The following is a 15,398-nucleotide window of genomic DNA, read 5'->3' as shown; positions in this document are numbered from 1 at the left end:
GTTCTCGCGGCTGATGGAGTTGGCAGGCAGGCAGTTGAACATGATTTTAAGCATCACCTCTGCACGTGTCCTTGCACAGCAGGGTTCATTCTTGCGAATCCCCTGCGTGGTGTAGCTGTTGCCTCGCTGCTGGATCTCACCAGATCCCTTCGGCTTTTTAGGCAGCTCGTGAGGTGGAGAGGCTGCTGATATGTAGATCAGGCTTCCTTTCCTTCTAAGTATAATGGCCCTGTAGGTTTTCTGTGGAGTTGATAAATTTTCTTTGCATGGTATAAACCTTTAAGGCTTCAGCTAAGTAGATGTTTTGTTTTGTTCTAAGAAACCCAAAACTTGCTATTTTGTTGTGAAAATCTCAGTTCTTTGAGGAAGCCTTTTTAGATGGGCAAGAATAATTCTGAAAGTACAGTTTGGGAACACCGAGATGCAGGGTACCCAAGAGAAACTCTGTTTGATCAAATGCTTATTACCTTAGTAGCACCAGCAGAATTCACTGGACTTGAACTCTCTAAGAAATCTTATGAACAAATGTCCCCAGCAGAATGTTTTGTGTTTTTTTCCTGGTATGGTTTCTCTCGGTGGTTGGAATATTGGGAAGGCTGGGCAGGGGAGAGCAGCGTTTCCCCGGAGATCTCGGCGCTCTGGCTGGAGACTGTCGGCTGCCAGACCCTGCCTCTGTCTCTGTTTTTTTAGAGCCATGGGCATTCATTAGCCTTTCTAAATACTCAGATCTGCACAGTAACATTTAAAGTCTGTATTTCTCCGTTGGTTTCAGAATGCTTAGAGAAGTTAGTTGCAAATAACTAATGCGACAACACATGCAAATATTGACATTAATTATATTGAGAACAAAGTTATGTTACCTCTGCTGATGGTGTTATTCTGTGGTAGTAATGCCTGGAACGTAGCGCTGATGACAGATGCGACTCGGAGCTCGTGACAAAAGAGTTCATGAACATGATTTAATTTTTTTCCATGTGTGTACGTACAGAACTCTATTAGATTGGTAACAGCTAAAGCCTAGAGAGATGAAAGGTGTCTAGAAGCTCAATAGGTTTCTACACGAGAGGTGAAAATTTCCAGTGGAACGAGTAATGTGGGTTTCCAAGTCCAGGAGTCCATTCAGAGTTTCGTTTGTGTGTCAGCGGCTGCTGGAAGTGACAGTGGCTGCTCTGGGGTGACGGTGACAATCGGGGCTGGTCGCTGCGCTGCCTCTGGGCCCGCTCCCACTGCGGGCTGTCCAGAGCAACTGCTGGCACTGCTCAGAGATTGCTAAACCCCAGTTTTGCCCAGGGTTTTGCTTTTCTGCAGGTGCTCGGCAAGCAGAGGTCTGTTGCCCAAGGAATCTTTCAAGTAAATAACTTAGCAGCTGCTGTTTGAAAAGAGCAGAAGCAAATACTGGCAGGTCAACAGTATGAGAATGATATGGGGCTTCCAGTCAGACCATAGAAACAGATGTGGTTTGGTTTTTTTAAATTTAAAAAAACCCAAATAAACCAAACCCCACTTCTCAGGACTATGAATGGGGAGTGATCACAGTTGGTGTTAAATTTTATGTCTTCAAACTGTTTGCAGTTGCATTGAAAAGGCTGAATATAGACTTTTTGAAAAGGTCTTTTTTTTCTACTATTAAACCACTTATTTCTAAGTAAATAAAGTAAGAAATGAGTATTTCTGTTATAATCTCTACCTTAAATCCAATAACTTTTCTTTGTACCCCTCCTCCACTTTTTAATTTTTTTCTTTTTTTAAAGCCTAGTCAATACTCAGTCTTTTCTTTCCCTCTCCACTTTACAGGCAATATTTGAGGTGATATCTTCTGAACATTCTTATTTGCTGAGCTTGGAGATTCTGATCCGGATGTTTAAAAATTCCAGGGAACTGAGCCTCACAATGACCAAAACAGAGAACCATCACCTTTTCTCCAATATCGCAGATGTTTATGAAGCAAGTAAAAAGTAAGTGTAACAATGCATTTCTAATTATTTTTAAAATACATTTTTTAAGTTATAAATTTTAAATTGAGTAATTATAGCTTCAAATTATTCACAGTACTTTTTAAAAATGATAAGTGAGGGCTGATTGCTAGTAGTCAAAATGTCTTTCAAACAAGTAATGAAATGCAGTGTACAAAATAGTGTCTTTAGTGTTGCCACAAAATGAAGGAACAGCTGCAAGGTGGCACATTCAGCAAAAATGTAGGCCTGACAGTTGGAGAATGAGAAGGCAAATGTTGCATATCTTAATATGTGGAGTCTTAGTGGTTTGTGTTTGTTTTTTTTTTTTTTTAATAAGCTGTAAATAGAGTGGAATTTGATCCTCTGTTCTGTGAGAGCACCAAAACATATGTGCCCTGCAGTGCTAGAGAATCATTTAATGTAATATAAACAGCTAAGGTTTTATTTTGCTAATCATAAATTCTGGTTTTGTAATCTGAGTAAGTCCCTGTTTGTTTGGATTCTATTTTCTTATATTCCTCTCAGGCAACTCGTTGAATCGTGATGCTTTGGTTGGTGCTATGATGTGTGGTGGTGTTTGCAGACATGGGTTCTGCCTTGCCTACACTCTGGTTCTCCGAGGCGTCTTGCTCTTATTTGGCAAAATCTTGGCTTTTCTTGCCAGAATACTCTCTATTTTTAAAGTTGAGAGTGGTTTACTTTTCTGGCTGTACTGGTTTAGTAAGGGGAGCCTGCAGGTAGGCTGAACTGGACATGTCTGGTTATTCTTTTAATACCTGTTTGAACATAAAAGCAGGTTCTTTATTGGAATCTGAAGTAACCATTTGAGAGTGGGAACCATTTCTTCCAGAACTGTCATACTAGTTTAAGGTGGGAAATACAAAGAACAGCGGACATGCATGTGAGTTTGGCTGACTCATCTTTCCGTTACGTTTGAGCTCATATTTAATGGGATAGGCATGGGGTTAGTTTCTATCTAAATCGGTAGGGAAGGAAAGAACATAGTGTATTTTAGTAGAATTAAGCGTCCTTCAAATCCAAACAGTTGGGAAGCTAAGTGTTGGTACATTAAACATTCATACCTAATCTTTACAGTCTATCAGTTAAGCTTATTCTGCCCTTACTAGACTGTTAAAAATTGCGCAGGAGTTTCATACTTGCCCTTGCGAGCTGCCTGTGGCCAGGGTTTGCCTCCAGCAGTCGAATCCCTGTTTACTGATGGGGCATTTTTGGAGTACACAGCACCGGCATTTACTGTGCACACCATGGCACCTCATGCCAGAGACTTGTACTTCTGTTAAAGAGGAGATCTGCTGTGCTTTTAAAGGTCAGGTTTCTTTTGTTTTTTAGTTTTTAATAAGTTTCTTCCATACAGATTCAATAAGAAAAAAACCAGACACGCTACAAATAGCGCCTAATGAAAAGGAAATGTTGGCAGACCTTACATGACACAAATGCTGAAGAGTCTGCTTTGCGATTGATGATAATTATTTAATATGGTACCTGCGTATGTATGTGCGCTGCCAGTGTGCTTCAGGGTTATGAATACTTCACACTCTATTTCAAAAAGTTGTTTAATGAGGCTTTGCTTTGTTATAATTTGTTCATTATCCTAGCCTGGTTAATAGCAAGGTCAGCAGGTGAATTACTGTGATCTACATAACTAAAAAATAGCGTCTGTGCTTCTTACACCTCATTTCTAGTTTGAGATCAAGCACAGTGGCTGAAGGATGTGCATGGCCTACTTAAGATACCAGTTGATCTTAACTGTAGCACTGTACAACTTTAAACAGATCTCTGTTTCCCTGGGGAACAGAATATTGGCCTCATTTCAGAAATGGGGCTATTGGTTGGGTAAGGGATCTGTCAGCCCAGGAATATTTCTGAAGCCAGTCCTTCCCACCATTGCAGCTTTTGTTGTTGTTCCCTTTTCTTTTGTCCCCTTCGTTTCCTCCTTGCAGAAACGGTGATGTTCTGAATTCTTTAGCATTAAACCTGCATTTACCTTTGTGGAACTCATCAAGTCTCATGTTCCCAGGCATGGTAATGTCATTTCTTGGCTTCTTTCTTTGAAGCCTCATGAAGCCTGTGGGGTTTTACACCTGGTGTGCAGCAGTTTGACTTTGTCTTCTGAAGTTTATGCGGGAATAAGATTTTGTTTCATGGACCATACATGTGAGAGAGTCTTGGTGCATTGCGTCGAGTGCAAATCTAATTGAGGAGCTGTATGACAGTTGCACATGGGACCTGTGCGGGTCATTTCTGCACCTCCCTGCTCCCTTTTGTTTCTCCCGTCCCCAGGGCCGCGGTCTGGCCCCAGAGCTGGACGTGGCCTGGATGCACCGCAGGGATGAGGGTTGTGCCTTATTCTCAACGTATAGTACATTTTAAAGGCTTCTCCTTGCCCGAAACATGACTTGTAAAGTATTATCCCCATTTTTTGCTAGACAGTTGTTGATGTCACAGAACCATCATGTACTGGAGATTAATCGCCATCTTTTTTGGAGAGCTGACTGGAAATGCAGGGCTTCATAGCTATTTGAGAGGTGGGTGCTTGGCCTCTCCCTCTTGAATAAACCTTCCAAATCGTTAAATCCACTTCTAAATTTCTCACTGAAAATATTTAAAGCAGAGATGGGGTTGGGGAGAGCAATAGTTTAGGGGAATTCTTACAATCCTTCTGATAATAGTCTTCAAAGGAAGTGGGGGGTGGGGGGGAGTAAGAAAGAACAGAAAAATACCACACTAACCTAAAATTATAATCTTTCCTCTCTGGAGAGTCTAATGGTTTAAGAACTTGGGTTTTTGTAACTTGGAGTAAAAACAAAAATTGAAACTAATTTTTAAACTTAAATGAAAACATATTTTGTTTCCTGCTATGCAATGCTGTTAAACTATAACAAGCTCTGTGCTGGCTTTCTACACCCTCATTTGTGTGAATAATGGTTTCAAACCAGAAACCTCTGCCTCGGTATCTGCTAACTATCGCTTCCCATTTTCAAGGTAGCAAAACCCATCCTTTTGTTATAAAATTGTAATTAAATACAGCATCTGTCCTATTATAGTATATTTTAAGCAGCCTTTCCTTAAAAATATACAATCTGAGTAGAAGTCTAGGAGTGTAGTTATCAGTGGGTTTGGGTGCTCAGAGAAAAGTTTGGCGAGTTAAGGAATATGAGCTGATAAAAATACTGTCTTTAGTCAAAATAGCTTGTATCGGGGAACTTTGAGTTGGACCATGTTTAATGACACTCTCCAGAACCCCCGGACAGGCTTCTCCTGCCCACCGAGGCCATTTCTGGGGAACAAAGCCGCCTTTGTTGGCAGCACAACACAGACAGCAAGGGCCGTCTCTGCTTTCGGGAGCTCGGTGGAATGTCTCTGGCAAAGAAGAGCGGATCTGAATAATTTGTGCAGCATACAATGTGTTTGCTTATGAAAACATCTTGTAAGGTGCCTTCAGAAAGCTTCAGTCTTTTATTTTGTGTTTGCCTGTGTGCGTAACATGGGAGTCGTAACTGAGAGAACACAAAATCGCACAAATTGCCGCTGGAGTCGGTGAGAGCTGTTCCTGCGACGGAGGCTCCTGGGGATGCCCTGGGCCAGCTCGTTCAGAAATCAAAGCCTGTGTAGCCTGGGAACGCTGCAGAATCAATGGTGCGAGTCAGAACAACCTCTGCAGCCTCTGTAAGTGTCAGTTTGCCCGGAGCCTGCCTGGGGAAAGACGAGTTCCAGGGAAATGGGGGAAATGTCTTCAGCAGTTGGTCTGACAGGTCACATCACCAGATTTATAGCAGAAAGGAAAGCCTGAGCATTTTGTTGCTCTCTGCCAGTAGGGCAGCAAAAGGCAAAAAGCTTGTGGAATATCAGAAGATAAGCATTAGCAGAAAAAGACACAAGCAAAAATATTTTGACGGGTTCTCGCTGGGTTTAAACTGGGTCTTGATTTTGGTAGAGAAGCCTGTGGGTTTGTGAAGGAGGTTAATGTCTTATCTGAGCATCTTAATTTAATTTTGTACGTGTGAGTATGTATTAGGAACCAGGTAAGCTTTCTCATAGCATTTCTTCATAAATTAGATTAATGTTCTGCCTCTTTCCAACATACTTTGAATGATGCAGCTTCATCTTTTTTCCATAGGAAAATACAGTCCTAGTGTTTGTTTAAGAGGTATGTGTATTGAATCAGTTAACTAGGCGTTAAAAACAATACCTGTAGAGAACGCACAGTTTGGTTGTTGAGTTTCTTTGGAAGATTGAACACACCACCCTCCCCCCAACCTGCATATAATAAAAAAAGTAAAAATAAAAATTTAAATACTGTGAGTAGACCCTGAGTGATTCGGTGAACTATAATGAAAAAGAACTATTTGCAAGTTACAGATCACTGATTTGATTTCCAGGTAAGACAGTGATATAAGTCATTAATATCCTTTTTCCCTATTTGGCCTAGACTGGTAGTCTTAGTCTGTGTATTTTATCCGTTCTTACTGTTAGCAGTTTTTGATGAAAGCTGAGTAATGTCCCGAGTGTGGCTACCCCGTTGGTGACACCGAGGTGTGAGCTGGGGAGAACTTGTGTGCTTTCAGAGAACGTCGTTCATACTGGACATTTCAAAGTCAGTGGACATTCCTTGTCAGTGAGGCTGAGTGATTATGTTGGAAATGGTGACGGAGGAATGGGAACAAGAGGGAGAAGAGCGTCCCAGATGCTCCGGAGCAGGACGTGAGGACTGGTGGCTCTGTGACCCGCAACAAGGGCTGGGAGCACTCAGACCATGCTCCGTGTTGCGTTTCCAGGTGTTGCAGAGCGCTGCTGAATTCACCTGTTGAGGGGTTTGGGTTTCCAGGTGTTACAGAGCGCTGCTGAATTCACCATTTCTGCCAGCCTTGCTGTGTAATGACCATCAGGCCTGTTTTGATTGTCAGGAGATTCCAGGGATTCTGGAGGACACACAGCACTGAGTCCAAAATATGCTGGGGATTTTTTTTTTTTTCCTTTAAATTTCAGGTTCCCACAGAACACACTTATGGATTTGCATCCTATTGATGACTTGGGACGATGCATTTATCCTCGTTTCCTCAGATTGCTTCCTCCATGGTTTTGTTCTGACATCAGTGTTCATTGCCGAACTCTTTGGCATTAATAACTAGCAATTATTTGTTTAGAGGGTTCTTCTGGCAGCTGAAGTAGCTCTCTGGGTTGACCTGCCCTGTTTCTTTGCACATGACTAGCGGCGTTGGTAAACAGTAACTTTGGAATAACCTGCAGTTGGTACTTGCATTCCTGACCTAGTGATTGTTCTTTTATAATTTACCTTCCTTATTGGAAACAAGATTAGATATATGACTTCAATACTTGGGAACAACAGCTCATTTTCTTGGGTGAACAGAACTTAAGAAAGCTTTTTATTTTTTTAACAAATTTTAGAAATTTTCATACACATATATGCATTGTATAGTACTTAATTTAGTAAATAGCTGGCAATTACCTATACAAAAAGTGGCCTTGAAGAAAATATCTGCTTTTGTAGAAAATACAATGAGCCTTTACCTTCAAATTATTCACTTAAACCTATTGAATACCCCAAACTTGAGATTTCCATCCATCATCTTATGGTGTGTTTTCATGCTGTGTAAATAGACTGAGCTGCTGCCAGCGCTTGCTACCTGTAGCAGGACACCAGGGGAAGATCTGGAACGGTGACAGTGTCCCAGCGGCTGGGGACAGGTGGCAGTGTCTGGGACGGTGACAGTGTCCCAGCGGCTGGGGACAGGTGGCAGTGTCTGGGACGGTGACAGTGCCCCAGCGGCTGGGGACAGGTGACAGTGTCTGGGACAGGTGACAGTGCCCCAGCGGCTGGGGACAGGTGACAGTGCCCCAGCGGCTGGGGACAGGTGGCAGTGTCTGGGACGGTGACAGTGTCCCAGCGGCTGGGGACAGGTGACAGTGTCCCAGCGGCTGGGGACAGGTGACAGTGTCTGGGACGGTGACAGTGCCCCAGCGGCTGGGGACAGGTGACAGTGTCCCAGCGGCTGGGGACAGGTGACAGTGTGCCTGCCTGTTCTGCCCTCCGTGGTGGCCGCACGCTGATCCCGGAGCTCTGACCTGCCACCTGCGGTCACAGTGTGACCAGAGCAGACAAGCGCTTTTTTGGCTGGTACCTGTGGAGAAATTTCTCAGGCCAAGGTATCTGCTGTTGCTAGTGAGCTGTGTGGGGATTGCCAGTGCGGGTGGGTTTAACTCGGAAAAGGTTTTCTGAGAGCAGTCAGTGCTTTAGTGCAACACGGGGTTACAGGAGTGAAGGGGTTTCAGTTTGTCCCTGCAGTCCTGTGTCAGGTCCCGTTCCAGCTGCCACTGCCTCTCCAGGTCAGACACCCCTCTGCAGGGACGCCAGCTCATCGTAAAGAAACTGGATCTGTTCAGTTTGCTTCTGTCTGACTTGTGCGATCCTCTGTGAAATTAAACATGGCTCGTGTTAGATTCCAGTGTCCCTGCTCAGGCGTCCTTATCCTCGCCCTCCCGCCTGCTCGGAGCTGGTGAAAAGGTCCCTTTTGGGGACGCTGCGGCTGGCACAGGCTGTGCAGGCGGAGAACATCTCACTGGTGTGTCCTGCCAGGGAACTGAGCCTGAGCCTGGAGTCAGGCCTTAAAACCAGGTGGGACTAGGAGCTGGAATAAACTCGCACTCGCTGTCGTGTCACCCTGACGGGTTGTACAGCATCCTCAAAAACCACCACCATAAACATAAAACTTAAACTGTCCTTATGGTTCTTTTTTTCTAGTGCCGAATATATGAAATTTAAATATTAGTTGCATAAAACTTGTATTTCTTCCGAAAACCTCTGTATCCCAGGGTCATTCACGGTGCCGTTCCAATGCCGCGGTTGCTTCTCCTGCCTCCGTGCTGTTTTACCCAGCAGATCTGCAACGCTTGTCGAGCTTTGCAGAGACACACTTTAATCCCTTTAAAATAGTACTAGCTGGCGTGATCTTTTTAAGGAGATGTCTGTATCGTGTTAATGATTGTGTTTACTTATTTTGCTAATTAAAATAGACACTGTGTAGCTGGATTTTATTTTTTGTAAAGAAAAACAAACAATCCCACAAGGTCACTGATTTGCCAATATTTTCTGTCTCATGTTTTACTCCGAGCAGACCCCTCGGGGCATTGTTTCAGAAAGATTACCTGATGAAGTAGGACATGAAGTATCTTGTTTGGGTTTTAGGGAGTTTTATTTGGTAGTGTAGAGGTACCCTGTCTATTTCAGCTCTTTTTACCAGGTAATTAAAACCTAAATGCCCACCATTTGCCAAGATCAGGGGTAGCAGATGAAGGTGCTCTCGTCACCCTTCAGTCAGTATTGCAGTTTGTAGAGAGAATACGTTCTTTTGATGAGTTTTACTCATGTTTTCTAGAGTAAAGCAGGGTGTTTTTAATGCATTCTTTTTCCCCTGACTTCCCTGAAATAATAGGATTGCAATATTCTCACATGCTTGCATGCCAGGGGAGGAAGGAGCTGAAGAACCGTCCCGCTCAAGCTCCTCTTGGTAGGGCTGATACAACCTTCGGTGGTTGAGTTCACCGGAGGAGACACAAGACACGGCCGCACCTTCGGCCGCTTGGCTGTTTGCTGTGTTAATCTCTGGTTTTTCTGTGCAATCTCCGCCATGTAGAACTGTCTCTGGTTCTTTTTTCTTCCCCACAAATCATGATTCTAATCCTTTATCTCAGTGAACAGGACTGACAGCAAATGTCAGGGAATAGTGAGGGGTAACGTGTGTATTTCTTGGGAAAAGGTTCAGTAAAAGGAACGGCAGAGCACCCAGGGCTGGGAGCTATCGGTTACAATTGCTGTGGCATCTCAACCGCATCACTGCACGTGTGCATGTGATTGATTTTAATTGAGCTTGCTGAAGCTTGACGGTCTTAACAGTGTAAGCTTGACAGTGTTAACAGTGTTTGTCAGATGAAAGGTAATTCAGTTTCTATTTTAAATTTACAAAAATGGTATTCTTGAATAGTGGCCATTAGACTCTTTCTTTGTTTTAACTTTCTCTCTATAGAGAATACTAGTTGGTGTTTTTTTGCCTATCTACACTTGTATTCAGAACTTCGTCTGCACGCTGTCCTCTCCGTATTCTTTGTGTTGTGTAACTGCCAAAATTATTTTGACGAATTAATTGTCTTTGTGTCCCTTTCTGAAAAATGTATGAGTCTGAATGTCTGTGCTGTCAATCTGTGTTCCTGTGGAAGTGCAGCACAGATGGTGTGTGAGGAGACACTCGCTGTCGGGTCCTCTTGGAACTTTTCCTCTTGTAATTAGATTACTTTTCAAAACTCTTCTGCCAGTTTTTGGTCTAGGACTTTCTGTTCAGTTTTCCATTTACTTCTGTCATTAAGTACTTTTGGAGATACTTTTTTTTTCCTTTTTTTCTACCTGGGGTCCTCAGCCTAGGAACTGCTCCTTCTCTACCTAATCGTTATTAAACTGACATCTCTCCTTTCAGTGTACAGGGACTGGTAAGGGACGAAGAAGCGACTTTCCTTAGCTGAGACCGAGTGCAAGTCTTCCAGAGCTCAGTCTGGTTTCAGAGAACTGCCATTGCCTTTCTTGCATAGGAAGAATGTGTAGCTTTGAAAAGGCACCAAGTTGTTAGTAAGCCTAGAAATATCTGTGTTTAGCAAGGCTGTCACAGCGGGAGGATATATGTATGTTCCCTTGGCTCCTCTCGTGAATCGCTAGGTCAATGTGCTTTGTTTAAATGCGGTTTTTGAAGCTCAGACTCCTGAGCTGAAGGCGTTCAGTGCAGAGAGATGGGGCGTGCTGCAGGGCTCCGCTGCGCCGGACAGACGGAGCTCGGGCTGGGCAGGGTTTGCGCCTGCAAGGCGTTCCTGCCCGGGCGTGCTGTTTGTGTCCTGCGTGTCGTGCTGTGACCTGCCGTGGATGTGGCTGGATCACTGTGACAATCATGAATACAGATGGATCTGTTGAGCCTGGAGAAGAGAAGCTGAGAGGGATCTGATCACTGGGCTCAGTATCTCAGGGTGGGTGTCAGAGGATGGAGCAGACTCTGTTCAGTGGTGCCCAACGCCAGGGTGAGGGGCAACGGGCACAGACTGGAACACGGGAGGCTCCATGTGAACAGGAGGAGAAACTTCTTTGCTGGGAGGTGCCGGAGCCTGGACCAGGCTGCCCAGAGCGGGTGTGGGGTCTCCTTGTCTGAGACATTCAAACCCCCTGGACCGACCTGCGTGATCTGCTCTGTGACCCTGCGTGATCTGCTCTGTGACCCTGCGTGATCTGCTCTGTGACCCTGCGTGAGCAGGGGGGCTGGGGATCTGCAGAGGGCACAACCCAGCCAGGCTGGAGTGCTGGGATTTTATAGGAAAAGCAGGCCTATGTGCAGCATATAAAAACCCGCAGCTTTCTCCCCACCGTTTGACACGTGTGACAGTTTGCTGCCCCGGATAACGTCACCTCGGTGTGCGGGGAAGGCCGAGGCGCCCGTGGCGGCACGACGAGCAGCGCGGGGTCTGCGCCGTGCCACCCCCGGGCCTTCCCTGTGCTCTGCTCTGAGCCGCCCCGCGCAGGGCCGTGGGACAGCCTGGCGTGCTGATAAGCCGCCCTTGCACTTTGGACTTGTTTTCCATCGGGTTTGACGTTATGCGGTTGCCAACTTGGCACCGGTGCCCGTGTGACAAAGATTAATCTGGGAGTGCCCGCGGTCTCCCCCCAGCGTTGGGCTCTGTGGCCGTACCTGCTGGGCTGTCAGAGGGAGGGGATGGAGCCCTGGGCTGGATTTTGTCATTTGAAATGAAATGACAACCTCCAGACTCTCTGTGGGGAGTTTCCTGGGCACTCTCTAAATCGCTGTTATTTCCAGGCTGTGGAGGACAGTTCTCTGGCACTTCCCTCAAGACTAAGCAATGCTTCATTTGCGGTTTCATGTGGTTCATATTTTTATATTAACAAAAACTTCTCCTCAGATATCAAGACTAGTTCATTCTCTTGCGTATAGTAACAAGATCAGTACTAACGTGCGGTAATTGCGAAGCTGGGGCTGGCAGGTGACAGCCCGGGTTTGTGGAGCGTGACACGAGTTACATGTCCGGTCGTTCTCCCTTCTCCGAGGTCTTTGTGTGCTGGGTTTGTTAGTTTGGCTGTTCTAGCAATCATGTAACATGGGAATAACCTCATCCCCATTGCTAGAAATGTTCACAGAATGATTTATAAATGTATGGTTTGTGACATGCGAGAGATTGTTTTGTCCTGTGAGAAATGAATGTGTAGGTAACGTTTCAGGCCCGGGGAGCCAGGCGGGAGCACCCGCTTCTCCTCAGGGCATCACACGCTTTCCTCTCCTCAGCATCTGGAAGGCTTGAAAACGAAGACTCCTGTTGTGATGTCTTCATAATTTATCAAAAAGATTTATGTTTCCAGTGCCACAGAATGTTCTTTGTTGGTTCATTTGTCGGTGGGTATTAATTGGTTGAATCAAGATCTGTTTTTCTGGACCGTGTACCATTGAGCTAGGTGCTATGAGCACTTACCCGCCGTCTCCAGAATCTCCCCGTACCAGAAGATACTGGCAGGGTGTCCGTGGCCGTTTGATTGCCCTGGAGTGCTGCCAGAGCACTGGACATGCTTGGGAAGGCGAGCGGTTCCCGGTAGGACAGTTCCAGTAGGATTGCTCCGAGCCGTTCAGTTTGCTGCACAATGAAGGAATAAGCTGTCAGAGGCGCTTTTTTTTTTTTTTCCCCCTTATTTGACTTAGTAGCTGCTCAGTGGGTATCACCTAATAAAAGGTATTTTTATGGGTTGTTAGCTTTGCAGTGTTTGGCTTTGTAAGTGCATGTGTATGTATGTATTGTTTCCATTATTTAGCTTGTGGTAACTGCTGTAACTGATGGATTTCAAACACCTGTGGATGCCGTCCATCACATCAGCCACCCTCTTTCCAGCCATTCTTCTGCTGAAAGCTCCGATTCTGATTCAGTGTAAAAATTCCATGGAAATAAGGCTGCAATTTTTCCCATTTTTACTATTTTAAGTTCCACCTCCTTCTTCCCCCCCAAAAAAGTGATGCAGGTATTAAGCTTCTGTTCCCGATGAGAAGATTCAGATTTGGAGAGGGTAATCAGAAGTTTTTATTACTTTTATCTGAAGTTATCTGAAATGGTAATTGTTTTTGCAGTTCCCTTATCGCTAGGAGGAGGAAGCGAAATTGTACCTGCTTCCGTTCCAGGGCTTTGTGCTGTTAGCGGATAGTAAAGTGTCAGCAGCAACATCTCTGGGAAGGCAAATCTGCGTTAGAATCTTCTTTATGCCAGACATATAGGTCATTATAACTCCTAAAACATTAAGCAATAGTAATAATGATGCACTTTGAAGTAAGTGACCTGCAAGGCAGCCTGCGGTTCACGGCCACGTCCGCAGGGCTCTGGCGATGGGCTGATCATCCAGCGCCTGCGGCATCGGGCTGAGAGGGACAGTCGCACCGGGCAGGAAGGTCAGCGAGGGAGAATTGCATCAGCCCGCGAGGAGATGAAGAATTAGTACCATAAGCAGGAGGAAAAAAGACAGATAAAGGTTTGAGAACCTTCATTGTCTGACTGTGATGAGACCTGTGTGCAAAACTGTAATGATACCGTAGCATCTGTCCCCCTCACCCACCTGGTAGTGCCATTGTGTGTATTCTGTCATTCTGCAAACACAATAAAATGATCTCATAGGAACTTCATCGGAACTTGTTTTTCCCATGGCTCTCATGGGTGCTGATCCCCTGGCTCTGGTGACTTCTGGTGTTCCACACGTACCTCGCTTTCAGGCAGATCTCCCACCGAGTCTGCTCTTCCCAGTCTCACCAGAAGGGCTTTTGTGGCATCATTTCCTTCTGTAGTCACTCTTGATGGAAATGAACTATTTGCATTTTTTGCAGTACCTCTGATCTTTCTGGATATTCCTTTTATGTACTGCCATTTGATTGTACATGCCTTTTGCTCCTGGATAATAACTGATTCTGTAAGATAATTCTTTTTCTAGCTCTAATTGGCCTGCCTAATTACAATCTCTTTTACCTGCCTAATTAGTATCTTTTTTTTTTAATCCAGTGCAATCTAATTTTGGAATATCAAGATAGCAAGATACAGTATTCATAAGAATGTAAGTCCTGCTCAGTTAATATCTTTATCTAGAGGTGAAGGGAGAGTAAATGTTGAGAAGAGACGTTGACCAAAACGATTCATGGCATCTGTTGAAGCAATACTCTGTGGTGGGAGTTTTGCAGTTGTAAATGAGACGTAACTTAGGCCTTATAAAGGTGGATTCTGTGGAATAGTTTGTAACATCGTGCATGTACCACCGCGCATTTTTGTTCATACAACTGGATTAACTAGAGTTTTTGAGAAAGTTGTGGACGTCAGTCATTGATTAAAGCAGTGCCAATGAGTGGGGGAAAATAGCTTAAGAAAAGGGCCTGAGCCAGTATTAGGGTGTTGTTCGACGGAGCCGCCAGGACTCTGAGGAGGGAACTCTTGCCATAGGACAAACTGCAGTGCTGGGGAGAGTCGGGGATTCTGCATCTTGTGCTGTGGAAAGAATCAGGACGTGAATGAAGCCTCTAGTTCTGCGGTTGGCAGGAGCCGTCAGGGGAGGCGCAGAGTGTCACAAATTGACATGGCTTTGAAACAACAGAAGGGCAAGATGAGGGAAATGAAATGCTGTCTTATGGTGCAGTTTGACTTGCACTTAATTAGATCTAACTTTAACCAGGAATGTTCTGGATTTAACAGACAAATGCTCTATAGAAATCTTTCTGATATTAAGCAAAAAAAGCCAGTCACACAGCACAACTTATTTGTAGTTGGTTAAATTGAATATAATCACTCAATCACTCAGTACTGATCTTTATGACAGAATCTGTCCTAAAATTTTAAGTAGAAGATTTTAATGATGTGTCTCGTTCACTGCTTGTATATAGTAATGAGCAGACTGGATGCAAAAAAAGACAACCTTTGATTTGAACTTCAGTGCCCATTGCCAGAGGTGATGTTCCTTACAGTCCGTGTTGTGCTGAGCTGCTTCTCTCTGCCCCTCTCTTTATTTCTTGTGGTTTTGAATCTACTATCCAAGATTTTTACTGGTCCTCACAACTACTGGGATGATGTCGTTGGTGAAGCACCAGACAAATTCTGACGTGGAAGCTGCAGCCCCGTGTGGTCACCCCCCTGGTGAGCTGCCGTACACGGCACACAAACGCGTTCCCCGTCACCCCCCGGTGAGCTGCCGTACAGAGCACACGAATGGTGCGTTCCCGGTCACCCCCCTGTGAGCTGCCGTGCACAGCACACCAACGGTGCGTTCCCAGTCACCCCCCGGTGAGCTGCCGTGCACAGCACACCAACGGTGCATTCCCGGTCACCCCCCCGGTGAGCTGCCGTGCA

At 45.0% G+C, this 15,398-nt stretch overlaps 1 protein-coding gene across 2 annotated transcripts in view; it reads left to right on the top strand.

Moving 5' to 3' along the window:
• ARHGEF26 (Rho guanine nucleotide exchange factor 26) overlaps positions 1-15,398 on the top strand; it is a 48,586-nt gene that overhangs the window by 12,363 nt on the left and 20,825 nt on the right. For both annotated transcript variants that reach the window (XM_065639814.1, XM_065639813.1), the window contains one exon: positions 1,795-1,955. In XM_065639814.1, coding sequence (XP_065495886.1) covers positions 1,795-1,955 — 161 coding nt within the window. The remainder of the gene's footprint in view (positions 1-1,794; positions 1,956-15,398) is intronic.

Source organism: Caloenas nicobarica, chromosome 8 (genome assembly GCF_036013445.1).
Source record: "Caloenas nicobarica isolate bCalNic1 chromosome 8, bCalNic1.hap1, whole genome shotgun sequence".
Classification (NCBI taxonomy): domain Eukaryota; kingdom Metazoa; phylum Chordata; class Aves; order Columbiformes; family Columbidae; genus Caloenas; species Caloenas nicobarica.
The sequence above is the reverse complement of the archived record's forward strand: the minus strand, read 5'-3'. Positions and strand labels throughout refer to the sequence as shown.